Below are 20,036 nucleotides of genomic sequence, written 5' to 3' on the forward strand. Positions count from 1 at the left end.
CAGGAGGAAGCAGAAGGCCCCGGGCAGACAGCAGTTTATCAGACCCATTGGCCTAGCCTGTGGCACATTCCCTTAGGGCCACCTGACCCCAGCCTTGACGTCTCCCCTACCAAAACAACAAAAAATTATATCTTTTCCTTTTGATGCTTGGCATGTAATGTTTTTAATGTTTTTGTTGTTGTTTTTGTTTTTAAGTTGGGGCTGGAGAGATGGTTCCATGGTTAAGAGCACTTGTTGCTCTTGCAGAGCAAGGACCCAGGTTCGATTCCCAGCACCCACATGGCTACCCATAACTGTCTCCAATCCTAGGGGATGTAACACCATCTTCTGGCCTCTACAGACACCAAGCATGAATGGTGTACATACAGGCAAACACCTATACATGTAATTTTTTTAAAAAAAGATATATAAATACACTGTAGCTTTCAGCCACACCATAAGAGGGCATCAGATCCCCTTACAGATGGTTGTGAGCCACCATGTGGTTGCTGGGATTTGAACTTAGGACCTCTGGAAGAGCAGTCAGTGTTCTTAACCAGTAAGCCATCTCTCCAACCTTGGGAAATGGTTTTTGTGTGTCATGGTGCACATGTGCAAGTTAGGTCATTAGACTTAACACATACCTTAGCCATCTGCGTCATCTCAGTGGTCTTTTGGCAAATTTTTTTATTGTATTTTATTGTATTTTCACTGTACACAGTAATTAGTTTCATTAAGATAGCCCCATTTGTCACATGCTCTGACCTATTCATCCCCTCTACCTCTGTCCCCTCTAGGATAGTCATCTTTCTGAGGTAGTCCATGTGTACTTTTATCACACACACACACACACACACACACACACACACACACATACGAGAACTGACAATATGGCTCTGTCAGTAGAGTGCTTACCAAGCATGAACCAAGTCCTGGGTTCAAACGAGCATCCCATGGACATCTTTGGATACATAGAATTCAAGGCCAGCCTGGACTTCATCTTGAAAAATAAGTAAGACTGGAGAGACAGCTTCAGTGGTTAAGAGCACTAGCTGTTACTGAGGATCTGGGGTTCGAATCCCATCATCTGCATGATGGCTTAGAACTGGCCCGATGCCCTCTTCTGACCTCTGCCGGTATTGCATGCATGTGATGCAAAGACATGCATGCAGGTAAAACATACACATAAAATAAGAGATGGGGGAAATGTATAAAACCAGTCTTGCTTTCTGTCCAACTGCATATGTAAATCCATGGAAGGGACCCTAGGACCAAGAGGCACCCCATATTGAACCCTGGAGGTTGCTTAGATTGAGTTTAGAGGTCCTGTCCAGGCAGCCACCTCCACCACAACCCACCATGGTCCTTGGCTGCCGCCTGGTGGCCACAGTTGATGACTTCCCACCCTGGGACTCCCAGTGTGAGTCCCAGCTTTCCAGAGACCCTCCCCCAGATCTAGGGCTAAACCAGGAAGAAAGAATTGCAGGCCTTTGCTTTGGCGTAAGTTCCATGTAATACTACATATATTTCTTCTGATTTATTTGATCTTTCTCCCTTGGTAGTGCCGAGAATAGAACCGTGGGTCTCGCATATGCTAGGTGAATGCTCAAAGTCCTGAATACATCCCTGGCCTTCTAATGTCTGATTTATGCAATATGGGAGTCAAGTAGGTGGCTCATGTGCTGTCTTGGGCCGATCAGTGTGGCTCAAGCAGCAGGTGCCAGCACAAGCATTCTCAGCAGGACCACTGTCCACTCCTCTCCTCAACATTACCTCAAGGCATCATGGATGCAGACTGGCAAGTACTCACCTGAGGGGGGACCAGTGCCTCCTGCCAGATCCTCACCTCCCATGAACCTTGTTCCAGCTTTCACATACAGCTCCCTCACTGGGGCCTCAAGGTAGGACCACTGAGCCACACCCCAGCCCCTCACTAGAGGATTCTAGGCTAGTGCTCTACCACTGAGCCACACCCCAGTCCCTCACTTGGGGATTCTAGGCAGGGGCTCTACCACTGAGCCACACCCCAGCCCCTCACTGGGGGATTCTAGGCAGGGGCTCTACCACTGAGCCACACCCCAGTCCCTCACTTGGGGATTCTAGGCAGGGGCTCTACCACTGAGCCACATCCCAGCCCCTCACTGGAGGATTCTAGGCAGGAGCTCCACCAGTGAGCCACACCCCAGCCCCTCACTGGGGGATTCTAGGCAGGAGCTCTACCACTGAGCCGCGCACCCAGCCCCTCACTGGGGGATTCTAGGCAGGAGCTCTACCACTGAGCCGCGCACCCAGCCCCTCCCTGGAGCCATGCTTTAGTACAGAGCTTTCTGATTGGTCCCCAGCTTCTATACTTCCTTCATCCCTTCCTGACTCAGCAGCTAGAGCAATTCAGTTGTGTGTAGATAGCGTCACTCCTTCCCAGCCAATTGCTCCCACAGACTTCATTCAGCAACCCTGTGTCCCTAGCCTGAGCTACCCTGTGTATAGTGTTCATGACGAGAGAGAGAGAGAGAGAGAGAGAGAGAGAGAGAGAGAGAGAGAGAGAGAGAGAGAGAGAACCTGTTTTTTAAAATCGTTTATTTTAAAACATGAAACCCAAGCTGAATAGAGACCACAGAAATTACATGGACAAGAACTTTAGTTATTTGCCAACAAAAATAAAGTTCCCCAAAGAAATAAAAATCAACCCCCAAACCCAGTTTAAAAAACGAAAGCACACAACAGTAACACACAGCCATGGCCCTACAGAGGCTGGAGGGGAACTTGGGGCTGGCTCGATTCAGATGACATTGTCCACTGGGGGCAGATGCAGGCAGAGGGACCGGTACTGGGAGGCAAATCTCACAAAATCACATACAGGAGGAAGGGCGCGGCACACTACCGCTGTGATTAAAAACAAAGAGACCCTGGTCACCTGTGGCCCAGGAGCTAGCCACCTTCTGGGCCGGGCAGAGCTGGGACCGGGTAGGGTAGGCTTTGGAGCTGGGGTCAGGAATTGCATAGTGATATGGGGGAGGGGGGACGGGGCGGGGCGGGCACGGGGAGAAGGGCTCGAAGGATGCCCCAGGCCAGGATCTTCTGCTACTTACTTAAACCAGAGCGTTTGTTGGGGATGGGGGCCTCCAGTCCTATCAGTTTTCTCAGCCAGATCCCTCCTCCTGGCTAGGCGAGGATCAGGCTCTGGTCTGGTGGCTCAGCCCTCCTTGTTACCCACCAGAGCTGTAGGATCCCCTTGAGTAATAGGGACTGGGGACCAATCACAGGCAGCTGGCACTGGACTGCTCACTCCCCTGGGGATGTGGGGGTGGACCACTGGGATTGAGTAGGTAAGTGGCACCCCAAAAATCAGGAAAATGAAATGAAGCCAACCGCAGTGGTAGGAGCCGTCTCCTCCGCAGGGGTCAGGGCGAGAACCCCCTTTTGATTTCCCCTTGCTTCCTTTCTTCAGCCTTGGTGAGTGAAACGTCACAGATGGGGGCACGCACGCACACGAAGGTCAGGACTCCCGAGACAGCACAAGTTCACAGCCACGTCCGGGCAGTGCCCGCCTCTCATGCTATATACATTCACCTTGTGGCCCGCTCATGGCCAGGGGGCAGCATTTGTGCTTCTGAGGGGCCCCAGGGCACACTCAGGCACCCAGGCAGGGGTACCCTGAAGCTCCCTCCGGACCTTAGGTCAGGAACATACCCATAGCGGGCAGGCTGGCTGCAGCTGGGCCGCTCTGGCCCTGGAGGTTCCTGGTGCCAGGCCAGTTGGAGCCAAGGGCAGGGTCCCCTGCACTGACGTCATGCTTAGAGCTACAGATGCCCAGACTGGGACCCTAGGCCCTCTGGGTCCTCTGCCCACTCCTTCTGGTCCCAGACACCAGTACAGCGAAAAGAAAGGGTTTTTTGGGAAGGAAAGCAGTGTGGAGCCTCTCCCCTCTGGGGGAGCTGAAGCCCAGGGGGTTCTGGGATCCGTAGCTGCCAGGTTGCTCCCGGAGGGCCACAGGCCTGCAAACCAACTACCACAGGGTCCCAGCCTTGCCCCTCCCACCACATGCTGCTCCACTGGCCCGTAGCTGCCCGTCTCACAGACCAGAGCTCACCCTGGCTGGCTGGGCCAGGGTGGAGGCTCCAGGTCCTGATTTGGAAGCTAATTCAGCCTCTTGCCCGGAAGCACAGCAAACATCACACACTAAAGCCAAAAGCACCTTAGGCAAGCGGTGTTCTGGGTGTGGGGGGCTGAGGCCACAGACTTCAGCCCCCGGTCCCCAGGACATGCTCCTCCTGGGGCAGCACCTGCCTGGGGAGGGGTCTCTAGGCCCTTTGAGTAGCCTGTGGGTCTGGCCCCTCCCTGGCAGCACCCCACAAAGAAATGACCACTCTAGCCCTGGCTCCAGGCTAGACTTAGGGTCACGCTTGCTGGCTCAGGGTCAGCCAGGAGTGCCCATGGCAGGTGAGAGTGAGGTTAGTGGTGGTTAGTCCCAGCGGGGGGAGGGGGCTTCTGAGGCTGGGGGCACATTCACAGCCGTCACAGGTCCAGCCCCCAAGGCTGGGCTCCAGAGGGCACTGCCGCTTGTCCTGGGTGAGAATGAAACCGAGAGGAGAGTGGGCAGTGTCCTGCGTCGCCTATGTCCCAGACTGCCCTGGAGATGACAAGTGTGGTCAGTGCAAAAACAAAGGGGACGAAGAAGCTGCCACTCTTCGGGAATGAATGGGAAAGAGGGTTTGGCACCAAGAAGGTGGCCAGCACTGAGAGGCCAGGGAGTGACCCGGGCTCTGCATGGCACCTGCTGTCTGGGGAGGGTTGGCTGGGCGCTGAGGGAAGAGTCGTGTGGGGAGGAGGTGTAGGAAGAGCCCCACCCTAAAGGCAGCTCAGAACCGACAGGAAGAGCCAAGTAAGCTGGGTGGCTAAGGGAAGGCAGGCGCCGGACGTTGCAAAGACCAGAGAGCATGAAGGGACCGTTTGGTGATGAGCAGGTGGACACCAGGCGCAGGGTCCCCTGCCTGTGAACGGAGACGGGATTCTCAAGAGTGTTGGCGGCTAGGGCAGTACCAGGAAAGGCTTGCTGCAGCTGGAGGGAGGGGGATGCCCAGAGTGCAGGGGGCAGCGTGAAGGGTCACCTGTAGAAGGAACGCAGGCAGAGTGGAAGCACCCGGCACAGAGCGGGGCTCAGGGAGCCCAAGAAGACAGAGGGCAGGGGAGACGGAGGCAGCCAGGGTCAGGTTGCTGGTGGCAGCGTCTGTCCAGGTGAGCACCCCAGAAGCCTCACTTCCCAGGCTGCCCCGAGTTCATGCTGGGCACCTCCATGCCTCCTGAAGGGTGGGTATAGCGGGGGGGGGGGCCTTCAGGTGTGCCTAGGGCTGGCCCGGTGTGGCTTGCGGAGGGTCCAGCAGGGCGGAAGCAGCAGTGCTGGCATAGGAAGGGTGGGGCATTGGCACGTGGGGGCAGATGGCTGGCCGGTGCGCGGTCTAGTGCCCGCTGCCGCTGGAGTCGGGGCGAGGCTGGCTCGTGGCGAGGTATTTGGCTCTCATGCTGGAGGTGTACTGGAGGAGAAAGGGAGGAGGGACCAGGGTCAGGTGGGTTCCTAGGCGGGGGCTGAGCAGCCAGCAGCCTCTCTGATGTGGTCCTTGGTAGGGTGAGCCACAGCCGACCCTTGGGAGAGCATGGTTGGCAGAATCCTAAGGTAAGAGGCCACTGGCCCAGGGCTGGACCAAGGACTGAGTACAGGTTAGGAAAGTGATGATACCTAGAGTACAAAGGTCAGCCTCTGTAGCCCAGGCTGGACCACAGAGGCAAGCTCTCTTCCCTGTGAAGGACATCCAGTCCCCTTCTGTCGCTAAGCCACTTTCAGAGTCCCAGTCAGATGTTTGCCACCTCCAGTAATTCTACTCAAAGTAATTCCACTGAATGCATCACATACGCTGAGAACAGGAAGGCCGCACAAATCCCATCTCTATACCTTTGCCCTTGCCCTGACCTCGGCACAGCTCTGAGGCAGGCCCACAGGAAGCTGGGCCACAGACCACAGCGGCTGAGTCCACTGGAGCCTCCTCCCCTGCCATTCGACTCCATCACCCCCAGGAAATGGGGGACCTTCAGGTTAGAGTGACTCTGCCCCACCCCTTGGATGGAAAAACTAAAAGATGTGACACGGGACAGAGGTTGACTGCCTGATTCTGCAGGTGGCCTACACATCTTGGCCACCTTAACAATACCACAGGCACGAAGGTTTGGGCAGTGTGTCCATGTGAGTGCATATGCACACGTGTGTGTGTGTGTGTGTGTGTGTGTGTGTTTGTGTCTGTCTGTCTGTCTGTCTTTGCAGAGGAACACGCCTCCAATCATGTACCAAGGCCAGGCAGTGTGCAAGAGTTTGGATGCCTGAGGCAGGGACAAAGGTCACCGGTACTCAGAAGACCAGGCAGGTGGCCCCCCAGCCACCCCACCCCAGGGAGCAGAGGCTGGCTCCACAGCTCCCAGATGAGAGAGGCAATGCTCCCTCCAGGGTCCTGAGTGCTTCCCTGAGCCATTCTAGATTAAGGTTGCGAGCAGTCTGTGAGGCGGCCATGGTGCAGAGGTGGGAGGAGCAGGGGCCCAGAGCCATGTCATTCCGTGGACATGCAGAGGTGACAAGGAACAGGGGGTTGGAATGGGACAACTGGTGGGATGGGACAGGAGGTGGAAGCCCAGAGAGGCCTGGAGGAGCCCAAGCAGGCATGGGGACAGGGGGCAGATGTTCACACCCACATGAGCACGCCTGTGTGTACCCTGTGCATGGGTCAACATGCAGGACCACATACCCAGGGACCCAGCTCTGCATCCAAAGTCAGATGCCCACAGTGGCCTGGATGGAAGTGACAAGATGGGCTGGGGCCACCTGCAGCTGATGACAGAGTCAGGCCTGGAACGGGGTACCCTGTGACATCAGTGGACTCAGGACCACCTCAGAGGCCTCCAGACCCCCAAAGAGTGGGTGGAGGACGGTGGTGAGCAGAGGGTGCAAGGCATGGAGGTACAGGCGGACAGCCGTGCGGGATAGGGGCTGGGCGGGTCAGTACCTGTCACTCTGACTGTACAGCTACCACAGTGTTCGGGCGCTGTCCATGGGTTTAAATTGCCAGCCTGCATGGCTGCCAGAGTCCAAGGCAGCCAGGTAGCGCTAGGAGGGCCCGGGGTGGGAGGGATGCGGGAGAGAGAGAGAGAGAGAGAGAGAGAGAGAGAGAGAGAGAGAGAGAGAGAGAGAGAGAGAGAGGTGTCCTCAACGCCAGGCGTGGCCGGCCCCAAGTGGACCATGAGACCAGAGGGCCAGGGGTGAGGGCAATCGAATGTGACACAGGGTCTGACAGTCCCTGGTCCAGGTCTTGGGCAACCCAGCCCCGCCCTGTGCTAGGGGACATTGGGCAATGTGACTGACACACGGTGGGTGTTCCTAAAGCAAGGTGGTCTTTAGCTTCTGAGGTCCCGTCCTCACAGCCCAGCCCTCAGGGAAGCCTCAGGGCCCCACCTTTCCAACAGCGCCTTCTCTTTTGGCACCAAATCCACCCTGATCCTTCTGTCTACATCTCACTCCGGAGGCTTGGAAAGGACATCAGGCCTGGGCTACAACAGCCTTGGGGGGCTGAGGCATGGGTGGATTGGTGAGAGAAAGGAAGGTAGGCGTGTGTGTGTGTGTGTGTGTGTGTGTGTGAGGGAGGGTGAGAAGGAAGGAAGGAGGGAGGGAAAGAGGAAATGCAGGAGGAAGGAGAAAAATGGAAGGAAGGAAAAGGGAGAACAGACAGGAGGAAGGGTGAGAGGAGGAGGGAGAGGGAGAAGAAAGGAGGAGTGTGAGAGGAGGAGGGAGGAGGAGGGTGAGAAGAGCAGGAGGGAGGAGTGTGAGAGGAGGAGGGAGGAGGAGGGTGAGAGGAGGGAAGAAGAAGAGGGAAGAGGGAGAAGAAAGGAGGAGGAAGACGGAGAAGGAGGGTGAGAGGAGAAGGGAGGAAGAAGAGGGAGGAGGAGGGTGAGAAAAAGAGGAGGAAGAGGAGGGAGGAAGAATGTGAGAGGATGAGGGAAGAAGAGGAGTGGAAAGAGGAGAAGGGAGGAGGAGGGAGGGGGAAGATGGAGGGAGAAAGGGAGGAGGCAAGGCTGGCTTTAATGGTGAAGCTGCCAAGTCCAGGGGAAAGGTGGGAAGAGTGCTGGCTGCCTGTTCATCTCAAGACAGGACTGCTGACCTGCTGGGTAGCAGGACCCAGAGGGTCCACACTGGCCCCGGCCTCCTCAGGGCTGCCAAAGCTGGCAGGACCCACAGCTTTCTCAAGAGCCCAGGCAGCCTGTGAGAGCCAGAGCAGGGTGCCGGGGTGGCAGGTAGGCAGAGCCCTCAAGCCCAAGTCTCCCCATCCACCCTCCTGCCCTGAGACTTACTGAGGGCGGCGGGGACTCGCGCCCAATGAGGGGGGTGTTCTCACAGCGGGGATTCTGGAAATTGGCATTCTGGCTCCTGAGTGGAAGCGGAGAGAGAGACGTGAACAGTCAGGGCTGCGTGGTCCTTACTCGGGGGAAGGGCCCGTCTTTTTGTTGTTGTTTTGGGGGTATTTGTTATTGGTTTGGTTTAGATAGGGTTGCATGTAGCCCAGGCTGGCCTTGAACTTGCTATGTTGCCAAGGATGACCTTAACCTCCCGAGCCTCCTGCCTCTACCTACTGAGTGATGGGATCACAGGTGTGAATACCGTGGGGCCACACAGGCCCCATGCCTGGCCAGCTCTGCCAATGTTAACTTTACAGTATCAAGCTCACAACAGTGCTCAGGGCGTGCCTGGCACAGTCAGAGCCTACCTCCCACCAGGTTACCAGCCTACCACAAGGCACACAAAACACCCTCCACCTGGCCACGTCCCGCCCCCATGGCTTTTGACTGGGTCCACCTGAAGCCCTGGCTGCCCAGCCTCGGTGAAAGCCCCACCCCCACAGCCCCCCCCACCCCCCGCACCTTCATGCAACCATACAGCCCCACACCCGCCTCCCCAACCCCTAGGCCTGACAGGCTGCAGGCTCCCCAGCCGAGCCTATGCACGGTCCCCGACCTTCACAACTCACATGTACTCGGTGACCGGGGCATTGCTGACAGTGTGGGCGGCGGCTGGGATGCTGGCTTCACTGCCATAGCTGCTTCCGCAGCTGTACAGACTGGGCATGTGCACTCGGTAAAGGCTGTCATGCGCCTGCCGCGGCCCTGGCGCAGTCTCTTCTTCGCCATCCTCATCTGGACCTCTGCAGGGAGGGACAGAAGCACAGGCTCAGTGTCCTTGGTCTGCGGCACTGACTCACGGCAGGGTTATGGGCTGGTCATCTTTGTCCTCTGAGATGGCAGCCAGCATGGCACCTTAGCTTGGGCTAGGATGGTCTCTTGGTTTTGCATGGCCTGTCCTCAACCTTTGGTGGCCTGAGGTGACTTACTCTGCTCCCTGTTAGTGGCCATGGGCTAGACTCGTGTTCTTCTGGAGCTCCGCTGTGCTCTGCTGATCCACAGGGATCCAAGGCTGGGCCACTCAGAGGTAGGACGTCTGAGCTACTGGCATGATCACAGCCCTATCTATCATGACCTTCACACAGCTCTCACCTGGCCCCCCATATGTGGCCCTTTAAAAAGAGAGTAACTTTTTACTTTCAATTCTGTGCACTTGTACGGGGAGGGAGTCTGTGCACATGAGTGCAGGTGCTTGTGGAGACCAGTAGAGGGTGCTGGCTCCCCTGGAGCCAGAGTTCAAGTAATTGTTAGCTGACCAGCATGGGTGCTTGGAACTAAACATGGGTCCTCTGCAAGAGGCAGTGTGCACTCTTCACCCTGAGTCATCACCCCAGTTCCATGCCACGTGTCCTCTCATAGGTGGCTTTTACGAGAGCAATGCAGTAACCTGTTCAGCCACACCGTAAGCAAGGGTCGAGTCAGGACCTGAACACAAACATGGAATTCTGAGGCTCTCAGCCACTCTCCTACAGGCTCCATGTACTTCACCACTGCCACGACCGTCATCACTGCCACCTAACACGGTCACACGACTGCCACCATCACGACTGCTAGAATCACTGACTCTCAGCACCCCCAGCGTCATGACGTGTTCCCTCAATACCACCATCTCCTCCACCGTCCCCGAACCACCCCCATCCTCACTATCAGTTGCCATGATGTCCGCCACGGCCCCCCGGCATCTCCACCGTAACCAGAGTCACATCACAACTGCAACCATTACCACCACCAGAACCACCACTCACTATCCCCGTTGTCACTATGACCACCACCTTCTTCATCATCACCACCAGCACCGTCATCAGGCTGTTATCAATACTGCTACCACGGTCATACCACAATCACCAGCATGTCCCCTCTGCCTTCATCCGAATCATTACTGCCATTACTGCGCTGATGACTACCCTCATTACAAGAGCAGCCGTGGCGCTGCCATCATGACTTCTGCATTCATCCCAGCCCCACCTCCAACATCATCCTCAGAATTGCTACCACAGAGCATCCATCCGCCTCCTCACCACCCTCTGTTTTGTCCCTCCATTTCCATTTTTTGTTTTGTTTTGGTTGGTTGGTTGGTGTTTAGAGACAGGGTTTCTCTGTATAGCCCTGGCTGTCCTGGAACTCACTCTGCAGACCCAGGCTGTCCTCGAACTCAGAGATCCGCCTGCCTCTGCACAAAGACTTGTGCTACCACCACCCAGTCGTTTGTTTATTTGTTTCTGTTTGTTTGTTTTGAGGCAAATTCTCTTTATAGTCCTGGTTGTCCTAGAACTCTCTATGCAGTTCAGGCTGGCCTCAAACTCACAGAGCTCCACCTGCCTCTGCCTCCCGAGTCCTGGGATTAAAGTTGTGAGTCACCACTTCCGGCCATCACAACTCTCCTCACCATCACTAATTCTATCACCATCCAAGGGAAAGGAACAGAAGAACAACACAAGCACAGGGGACAAGCCTGAGCTGTCCTATCTGTCATCTGAGCTGGACCACAAGCAGCACTCATGGCCCCAGTGGAGGGAGGGGAGAGGCCGGGGGTGGGGGGGACACACGTGTCAAGGGAGGAAGCCTGACTCTCCCTCAACCTAGTCCGCACTGAAGAAAAGGAGGCGGGGTCATGAGGACTCCTGACTTCAAAGACAAAGACACAGGGCCCCATCTGGGTCACCAGCAGGATATGGTCACCTGAACTTCCTACAGCAGAAGCCAAGCCCTTGTCACCCACAGCTGTGCACATCTGTCCCTGGGGTTGCGGAAGACACACTCTGCTGCAGTCTTCAGGGTGTAGGGCATAAAGCTAACACAAGGGGGCAGGAGAGGCTGGCTCTACCCGTGCCTGCACTGGATGGACATCTGCCTCCACCAGTGCTACCATCACCACAGGGTCACCTAACAGCAGGCAGCCCCCGACACGCTTCAGAGCCTGGAAAGTATTCGGAGGTGAGGAAGTGCATGCCTCTCACCTCCAAGCCCCAGGCCCCATGAAAACCTCACCTCTTCTGCTGCCAGGTGTGTGGGATGCTGCAGACGATGGAGCTGAACATGAGGGCTGTGACAAAGGAGAAGAGGGCCAGGTAGATGAGGCCCTCCACACCATCATAGCAGAAGCCTGTCAGAGCCTGCACGTAGTCCTGAGCAGGAAGAGGGGACACAGAAGCAGGGACAGGGAGAGGATTGAGGACAGGCAGTGAGACCAACTTGCTAGGCCACACTGGATGTCCCTTACATGAGGCGGGGTGGAAGACCCACCAGCATCCCAAGGACTACCCATCTCTTTCTGGGGGCTCCCCTCCTCCCCACCCCCAGCTGCCCAGTGGCTTTACCAGATGCAAGCTGCGGCAGTCCACCAGGGCGGTGAGGTGCTGGAGATTCACTTCTGTGCCATTTAGCACCTCCTGGACTCGGAGCAAGGGATCCTGGGGCGGAGAGTTCACAAAGCACTTGCTTGGTGTTAGCATAACGACTGAGAAGACCCCGAGGAGCCACGGGACCTCCCGTGTCCTTCCATCTCGGGACTAAGAACCTGCCTCCTGAACCCATCCCTGTACAGCCCACTAGGGTTTTCAGAAACGGCAAGTCTGGCTTCCGAGTCTTGGAAACAGAAGGACCAGGAAACCTATAGATAGCTGTCCAAGGTGGTCACTGCTAAGAAGACAGATTTAACTAATTTTATCAAGAGTCTTGCTCTACTAGAAATGGTTCCGAATTCATAATCCTCCTGCCTCAGCCTCTTCAGTGCCAGGATTAGAGGTGCATACTACCGTACCTGGCTACATTTTCCTCACTGACACGGGAGAAACTCACTGTGTCACTGACTGGGTCATTCTACTCTTAAAAAAAAAAAAATCTTATTTTGGGAGGCAGAAGAAATGGCTCAACAGTTAAGAGCACTGGCTGCCCTTCTGGAGGGCTCAGGTTGGATTTCCAGCACCTACATGGTACCTCACAACTGTCTGCGACTCTAGCTCCAGGGAATCTGATGTCCTCTGGCCTCTACAGGAACCAAGTACACACATGGTGCGCGCGCGCGCACACACACACACACACACACACACACAGGCAAAACACCCATGCACATAAAATAGAATTAAAAATCAATTTTACAAAAGTCCTATTTTAGGCTGGTTGTGGAGGACAAGCCGGCATCCCAGCACTCCAGAAGCACAGGCTTACTGCACAGCACGTCTTTTCCTTCTGTTGTGGTGTTGTCGTTGTTGTTTTTTAAAGATTTATTATACATAAGTACACTGTAGCTGTCTTCAGAAGAGGGTGTCAGATCTCATTACGGGTGGTTGTGAGCCACCATGTGGTTGCTGGGATTTGAATTCAGGACCTTTGGAAGAGCAGTCGGTGCTCTTAGCCGCTGAGCCATCTCGCCAGCCCTGTTGCCTTGTTGTTAAAGACAGGGTCTCACTATGTGGCCCTGGCTGTTTTCGAACTCACAAAGATCCACCTGATCCTGCCTCTGAAGTACTGGCACTGAAGGAACGTGCTACCTCACCTGGCCGCAGAACATAAGTAAAGGCTTGCCTATGATCTGGGACTTCGTGCTAGGAAAGCAGAAAGGACTGAGCTGTGTCCACAAACCACGGGCTAAAGGCCCAGCCCAGAACTACACAGGGTCACAGTTCGGAGGGGAACCTTTCCTTTTTGCATGGCTGGGATGGAATCCAGGGCCTGATGAGCACTTTACCACCAAGCTAGTGAGACACAGGATCTCACTGGAGCCCAGGCTAGACTGCCACTCTCTACGCAGCTGATCCTGACCTAGAAGACCAGATCCTTCCCTAGTGTTCACCAAGAGTCAGGCGTGTGCCACAATACCCAGCCAGGCCTTGTTTTTTGAGATGGAGTTTGGCCATGTAGCCCAGGTTAGCCTAGAATTCAAGCTCTTGTCTCGGCCTCCTGCGTCCTATAATTATAGCCATGTCACTGTGTCAAGCTTGTATTACTCTTTAGTATAAAGAACAAAAACACTTATTAACATCTTATGTGGTGTGTGTGGTGTGTGGTGTGTGTGTGGTGTGTGGGGTGTGTGTGTGTGTGTGTGTGTGTGTGGTGTGTTTAAGCATGCCACAGAAAGCATATGAAGGTCAGAGGACAGCATGTAGGAATCACTTCTTGCTGTCCATCATGTGGGTCTCTGGGATTGAACCCAGGTTGCCAGGCTAGCCGGAAGAGACCCTTTCCATTCTCAGCCATTTTATTAGCCTCTCAAATAATTTATAAATCTATGGAAAATGTCCAGGGAAAAGGAGGGAGGGTGAAAAGGAGGGGAGCAAGCAAGACCCTCGGGTTCCCAGCAGTCAGGGCCACCCTTGCCCACAGCCTGCTCACCTTGGAGGCGGGGTGCTCCCGGGGGACACTCCTCAGCAGCTCAGCAACAACATCTTGCATCTCCACCAGAGCCTTGTGGCTGCCCGACAGCTTCTGCTCCACAGAGAAGTGTGGAATCCAGTGGCTGCCAGCTAGTCCTCATACCCGAGCCCTCCCAACATGGGCAGCCCTCAAGGCCCCCGTGGACCAGTTATGTCTGACTCCAACCCTTCTCCCTGAAGGTACCCACACAGGGGACAGAATACACACCCCTGAGGTGGTAACAGAAGCCTGCGCTCACTTCACAGAGCAAAACAAAGCATTCTCAATGGAAATGTATCTTCAGGATGCAAGGGGACCCTCACCCCACTAGCGTAACAGGGGGTACAGGATATGGCTAGCTGGGACTGCCAAACTCTTCAAATGCCACCACTAGGACCCCTAAACAGGTGACATTCTACAGGTGTCCCCCAGGGCTCCTCCCATACCTGTTCATATCCACCAGTCAGCTAGCCGCTGTCCTGCAGGGCTGCTGAGGGAACCCCCAAAGAAAGAAAGGCATCCCAAGGATCCCCCATCACATAGGTCGTCCCAAGCATGGGGCAACAGGATTAGCATCCCCAAGCCGGGTTTGCTTGGAGCCTAAGGGGCTAGCAGCTTCAGATATTTGGGCTTGGAGGCTGGGCCTCTCCCCGCACTCAGGACCAGCCTAGCTCTCACCTGCTGGAAGGGGTTGGTGGCCCGGGGCGAGCAAGCCAAGTAGTATTGCAAAATGTCTGTGAAGAGAGGGAGGGGCTGAGCGCAGGTCCGTCTGTGTCTGCATGCAACTATGTGCATCCCTGCCGTGCTCAAGCCGCCTGCTTGTGTCTGGGCTATCTACACGTGCCAAGGCTTGCCAACAGCGCATGTCTGCATGCAAGTGCTCCCACATACTTGTATGTACATGCATTCACACACAGAGACATGTGTGTTTGCATGTGTGTGAGGCTGAGCCAAGACCCTGCCCTCAGAATGGGGCCCCTGAAGTGTGCAGGGCGCTCGGAGGGGGTCTTGCTGCTCCGAAGCACTGGGTGAAACGGGGTCCCAGTAGCCACACTCAGCCTTACATTCTGCATCCCATTAGGTTTCTAGGGCTGCGGGGGCTGCAGGACCAGGGCCGTGGCTCCTCACTTGACCCTGCAGCTGGGTGTCAGGAGTCCTGTTGGTCCCACCTAGAGGGGATGTCCCTGACCACTTCCACCTGCTCAAGCGTCCACTGTCTGGGGCCTGTGGTTCTCCAACAGCTTCTTCCTTCCTCCGCCCTTCATGGCAGCCAGCAGCCTCGCCAAGTTTTTGTTTATTTTATACTTTTGTGTTTTTTGAGACAGTCTCATCAAGGTTGAACTTAGAACTCAAGATCCTACTGCTATGGCCTCCTGAATACTGGGGCCCCAGAGTGTGCTGTGCCCAACCCCAGGATGCTTTTACAAGGATACCACATCACGTCTTGGGCCTATCCCTTTCTGCCCCACTATGAAAAAGCCCATACTCCCAACTGTGGCTTAGCCTTCCCGCTTCCCACCATCTCTGTCCCCAATTAGCTGCTTCACAGACACAGCTGGGGCTTCTGTCTCAGACATCCACTAGAGAAAGATGCAGCCTCCTGTTTAGCATGTGTGCCTTCCCCAGCCTGCCTACTAGGAAGCAGACAGGGGCACTGGCTTCCTGGCCTGCATCTTGCCTCCCTGAGGTCAAAGGCCTGTGAGGACAAAAGCTGCTCAGCCTTTTCCACCTCGCTGTCTGTCCCGGGTCATTTCAGTCCCACGCACAGCCACAGACTCACCCCCGCTCAGTACTGAGTGCTCCTCCACCATCTTGGTCACAAAGGTGTCAGGGTCTACGCAGAAGTCACTGGAGCCCTGAAGGGAGTGAGGCCAAGAAGGGGCTGGTGACCAAGCTGGGCCACCCCGTGTTCTCAGGGAGAGTCCCCTCCCTAGGGCATGACCTTTGTCAGGGGACAGAATGCAATGCAGGAAACATGGATTTGTGTGACCCAGGGCGAGAACAACACTTATACGAGTATGGCTTCCTCCTCCCCACTGAAGCCCATTAGATGGCAGTTCCTGGGCCCTGCCACTCACCACAGACACGGCCAGCTCCAAGCCCAGCGCACCCCAGCTGATGACCAGGGCCAAGACACCCAGCAAGCAGACCCTTGGGACAAAGAAGGCCTGTCAGGCTGGGAATAGGGAACATGCCACACACACACACACAGCTGCAGTTCAGAGTGCCAGGCCTCCAAAGCCTGGGCCTGACAGACAGGACAGTAAGTTCTCCTATGGCCTGGTCTCAGAGCTACTCAAGGCCCAGGACCAGGACAAATGCTCCTCCTGGCTGAGATGGGACTCAACCCATACCTGGGGACAAATGAGCAGCCTGGGCTTGGCTAGAAGACCCAGGGACACCACAGGTACATCCTGTTTATAAGAAACCATGATCACAACAAGCCTCACAGTTATGCCAACAGCACCGGTTCCTCTGCATGGCTGGCTCCTCCCTCCTTCCCTCTGTCAGGCCTGCTCCAGCCTCCATGGCCTCCTTGCTCTTCTCCACACCCCCCAACTGCAGGCCTGCACGCTCACATGCACTTCCTTCCCTGGTGTCGAAGCATCCTTTACTCTTGTGGGTCCCTTCTCCTGGAGCATCGTGGGTGCATCACACGCTGAAGAATGCCCTGTCCCTGAGTTTGCTTCCTGCCTAAGCATTCTCAGCGTCAGCGCCACTATCGTTGTGAGGCAGGTAGGTGCCACTGGCTGGAGGATTCTCGGGGCTCAGCAGTGCCAGATCCACACAGTGACTGAGAGGTGACTGCTCAGGTGGAACAGTGATGTCACCTTGCAGCCTTCCCATTGGTAAGCTGTCATCCTTTCAGAGGAGATGGGTTTGGCACCAGTGGGTCACTTGCTCATGGTGGCTGACATGGTAAATAGCAGAGCTGGGCTGGAACCCAGCCAGGATGCCTGGTGTCCCCTCTACCACTTTGAGACCTGGCCAGATGGCTTATAAGTACCCCTGTGTACACTCACAGGGAGGCGCACATCTAATGACCATAAACAGGAAAGTGGCTCATGACACTGGTCACAGCAGTACGGCATTTCAGGGAGGGGAAGGCTGCGCTTGGGGAGATGCTCATGGCCAGAGCCCCATGAGTCTCACTGTCGGGGAAGAGACAGGCTATGTTACCTCATCCCATCACCCCATCCCTCTATCCCTGGACCCAGAGGAGTCCACCTTCCCCTCTGACTCACCCAACCAAGATACCCTTGGAGCTTCGGATGAGGCCCACCAGCACCAGGAGGCAGATGATTACGTCAAGCAAGAGCAGGCCCAGGTACCCCAGCCACCTGTAGACACACACCGGCCTACGTCAGGCACACGTAAGACGGGCAGGGTAACAGCCGGGGACCTGACACCGGCCTATGTCAGGCACATATAGGGCGGGCAGGGTAACAGCCGGGGACTTGTGTCTTCTTTGGCAGGGTCTTACTATTTAGCCCAGGCTGGCCTGGTACTCCCAACCCCTTCGCCTCAGCCTCCCCAGTGTTTGGATTACAGGTGTATACCACCAAGACTGACTTGATGTCCGTCCTTGAAGAAGACAGCACCTCCTCCCACGGGGATTCTCGCTATGACTGGCAACCTATAATGCCCCAGGGACTAGGCAGAAAGTAGCCCCAGGAGGACGATGTTCTCCAGGTGGGGTGGACGCTAGCTGGAAGGCAGGAGACAAGCTTGGCGCACCTGTACCAGTCATAGAGGTCCACCTGTTCAGCTAGCACCTCCAGCGATACTCCGGGGTTCCTCCAAAAGGGGATGGCAGCGGTGTAGCCCAGCAGGGTCCCCAGCAGGGTCTGCAACCGCTGCACAGCCCTCAGTGGCTCCTGCCGCCCAGCCAGCTGCCTCTCCAGGCTCTGCAGGTTGGGCTCCGCTGTGCGGTTCAGGGCCGCAGCCGTGTCCCACACCTTTCAGAGGAGCAATATAAGTCAAAGTCAGGTTCAGAGCTGCCACCTGCACTACCAGATGCACACAGAAGGTTCTAGAACACACAGGACTCTCCCCAGCCAGTTACTCACGCGGTCCTGGACCCCTGCCACTGTGCGGTTGGCATGGCGTAGTGAGTAGGTGGCTCGATGAACGCCATCGCTGGTCTCCCCGTTGCCGTAGAATCCCACTGCGATGCCCGCACTAGAGGAGGCAGAACCACTGGATGCAGAGCTTGCAGCCGAGCAGGCCTGGTGCCAATGGCCCCAATCTCCTTACCCCTGCCCCACATCCTACAGTTTTATTGGCTCTGCTTCTTTCCTGGCCCTATCCTGTCCTCCAAGCCCTAGGTCTCACCTATCTTCTCACCCCGCTCAGACCCCCTCATCCTCTAGTCTCCCTAGCCATGCCCGACCCCACCTCCAGATAGGGCTCTCCAGCCCCCTCCCTCCAGAACAAATCTCAGGCCTGGTCGAGCCCTCCCCAGCTCACCTGCAGACCAGTGTGGCGATGATGACGCACCAGGCGGTACAGCAACAGTCTGCGTCAAGGTGCTCGTCTGTCTTCCTCCGCCGGCAGCACAACCAGAAGGAATAGAAGAGCAGGAAGAGGAGGTCCAGGGCCAGGCAGGCCAGGGCGGCGGCCCCCAGCAGCAGCAACGCCTGGGAGCGGGCGGGTAGATGCAAGAGGCACGCTAGAGTATGGTATGCGGCTGGGGCACAGTGCCATGTCAGCCCCTCTTCCCAGTAGTTCTGCAAATTTTAGTCTGCATAGTCATGCGCTTTCCCCAATAAAGAAACTTCAGAAGCCCTGTGTCGTGTCAGGTGGCACATGGCTGTAATCCCAGCACCCTGAGGCTGAAGCAGGAGAGTTCCTGCTGTGAGTTATCCAGTCAGAGCTACATAGTAAGTTCAAAGTTATGGAATAAGGAGCGGAACTCTTTCAAAAAACAAACAAACAAAAAAAGCTAGAACTGCAGAGATGGCTCAATGGTTAAGAGCACTAGATGCTCTTCTAAGGGACAAGGGTTCAACAAAGCAACCACATGGCAGCTAACAACTGTCTGAGACAACAATCAGGAGGGGATCTGACGCCCTCTACTGGCCTCTGGGGGTATGAAGCATGCATAGATACACAGACATGCAGACAAACACCCACGCATATAACATAAAAATAAATCTTATTTTTAAAACAAACAAAAAATTCTGGGTCTGTGAGATAGCTTAATAGAAAAAGGTGCTTGTTCCAAGACCTCCATGGTGGAGGGGGAGCGCACCCCTGACTCTTCTCATGTTCACCATGCAATGTGTCCTTGCCCTTCGCGCGCGCGCGCACACACACGCACGCGCGCGCGCGCGCGCGCGCACACACACACACACACACACACACACACACACACACACACACGTTAGAGAAGTAGACAGGAAGGACAGGCCAGTAAACAGGAAGTGTGCTCTCAGCTCACTTCCTGTGCAGGGTTCAGAAGCAGAGTGGTGTTAAACATCAATTACAGGGCAACCCAGGCAGCCGAGAGATGCTAAATGGTTACTTTTTCTGACCCTACCCAGACTGTCCTCAGGCTCCGTGACTCTGAACCTCTCCTGGACCCACCCCAACCTCTCCTCATCCTCCTCAGTCAGAAAGGGATTGCTGATGGCCCTTGGACAAGTGTGCCCTCCTTGAGGCCAGTCAGAGGAGCTATGGAGGCAGAACAACCCTGTCCAACTCCCTGGGGACCACAGGCTGTTCCATCAATGGCCCTGGCAACCCCATGGGCCATTTCCCAGGAGACAGTTGCCAGGCAGCAAAAGGATGGCGCTCCCTGCCCTCCCAGAAGCCAGCTGGCTCCCACACCTGGAGACAGGCCTCCACACTCCCCATCTGGATGGGACGGGACGGTGCTGCCTGCACGGTCAGTTAATGTGGGCCAAGAACCAGGGTTCTGTGATCGAAAGCCACGATGCTGCCCTGAAGGCTAAGAGGCTTGTGGCCCAATGCAGAAAAACCCTCAGGCAAAGGCCAGAGCTCCACCAGGACACCACACACAGCCCATCCCCTAGCAGCTTCACCTTGCCCCTCTACACTGTACCCTGCAGTTTGGATGCAGCAAGACACTGGGGCTAGGTATCTTGTTACGTTTGCAGTATATAATATAAAGGTCCACAATCCTTGCACAGAGGGGAACAGGTATAGTGGGGGTGTGCCAAAGCCATCCTGTGAGCCCGAGTGCTTACATC

The 20,036-nt window shown here is 55.7% G+C and overlaps 1 protein-coding gene across 2 annotated transcripts in view; it reads right to left on the minus strand.

Moving 5' to 3' along the window:
• Nucleotides 1–2,538: 2,538 nt before the first annotated feature.
• Nucleotides 2,539–20,036, minus strand: part of Ttyh3 (tweety family member 3) — a 29,172-nt gene continuing 11,674 nt past the window's right edge. Inside the window, exons 2-15 of one of the 2 annotated variants that reach the window (XM_029533562.1) lie at nt 18,292–18,461; nt 17,892–18,003; nt 17,560–17,780; nt 17,067–17,162; nt 15,900–15,972; nt 15,602–15,677; nt 14,500–14,555; nt 13,801–13,893; nt 11,787–11,879; nt 11,458–11,594; nt 9,039–9,212; nt 8,365–8,440; nt 7,026–7,126; nt 5,440–5,510 (exon numbers count right to left, since the gene is read on the minus strand). In XM_029533562.1, the coding sequence (XP_029389422.1) occupies nt 7,046–7,126; nt 8,365–8,440; nt 9,039–9,212; nt 11,458–11,594; nt 11,787–11,879; nt 13,801–13,893; nt 14,500–14,555; nt 15,602–15,677; nt 15,900–15,972; nt 17,067–17,162; nt 17,560–17,780; nt 17,892–18,003; nt 18,292–18,461 (1,458 nt within the window). In that variant the 3' untranslated portion in view covers nt 5,440–5,510; nt 7,026–7,045. Of the gene's footprint in view, nt 5,511–7,025; nt 7,127–8,364; nt 8,441–9,038; nt 9,213–11,457; nt 11,595–11,786; nt 11,880–13,800; nt 13,894–14,499; nt 14,556–15,601; nt 15,678–15,899; nt 15,973–17,066; nt 17,163–17,559; nt 17,781–17,891; nt 18,004–18,291; nt 18,462–20,036 lie in introns of both variants that reach the window. The other variant, XM_021186673.1, reaches the window with a different exon arrangement.

This window comes from Mus pahari, chromosome 23 (genome assembly GCF_900095145.1).
Source record: "Mus pahari chromosome 23, PAHARI_EIJ_v1.1, whole genome shotgun sequence".
Taxonomy (NCBI): Eukaryota; Metazoa; Chordata; class Mammalia; order Rodentia; family Muridae; genus Mus; species Mus pahari.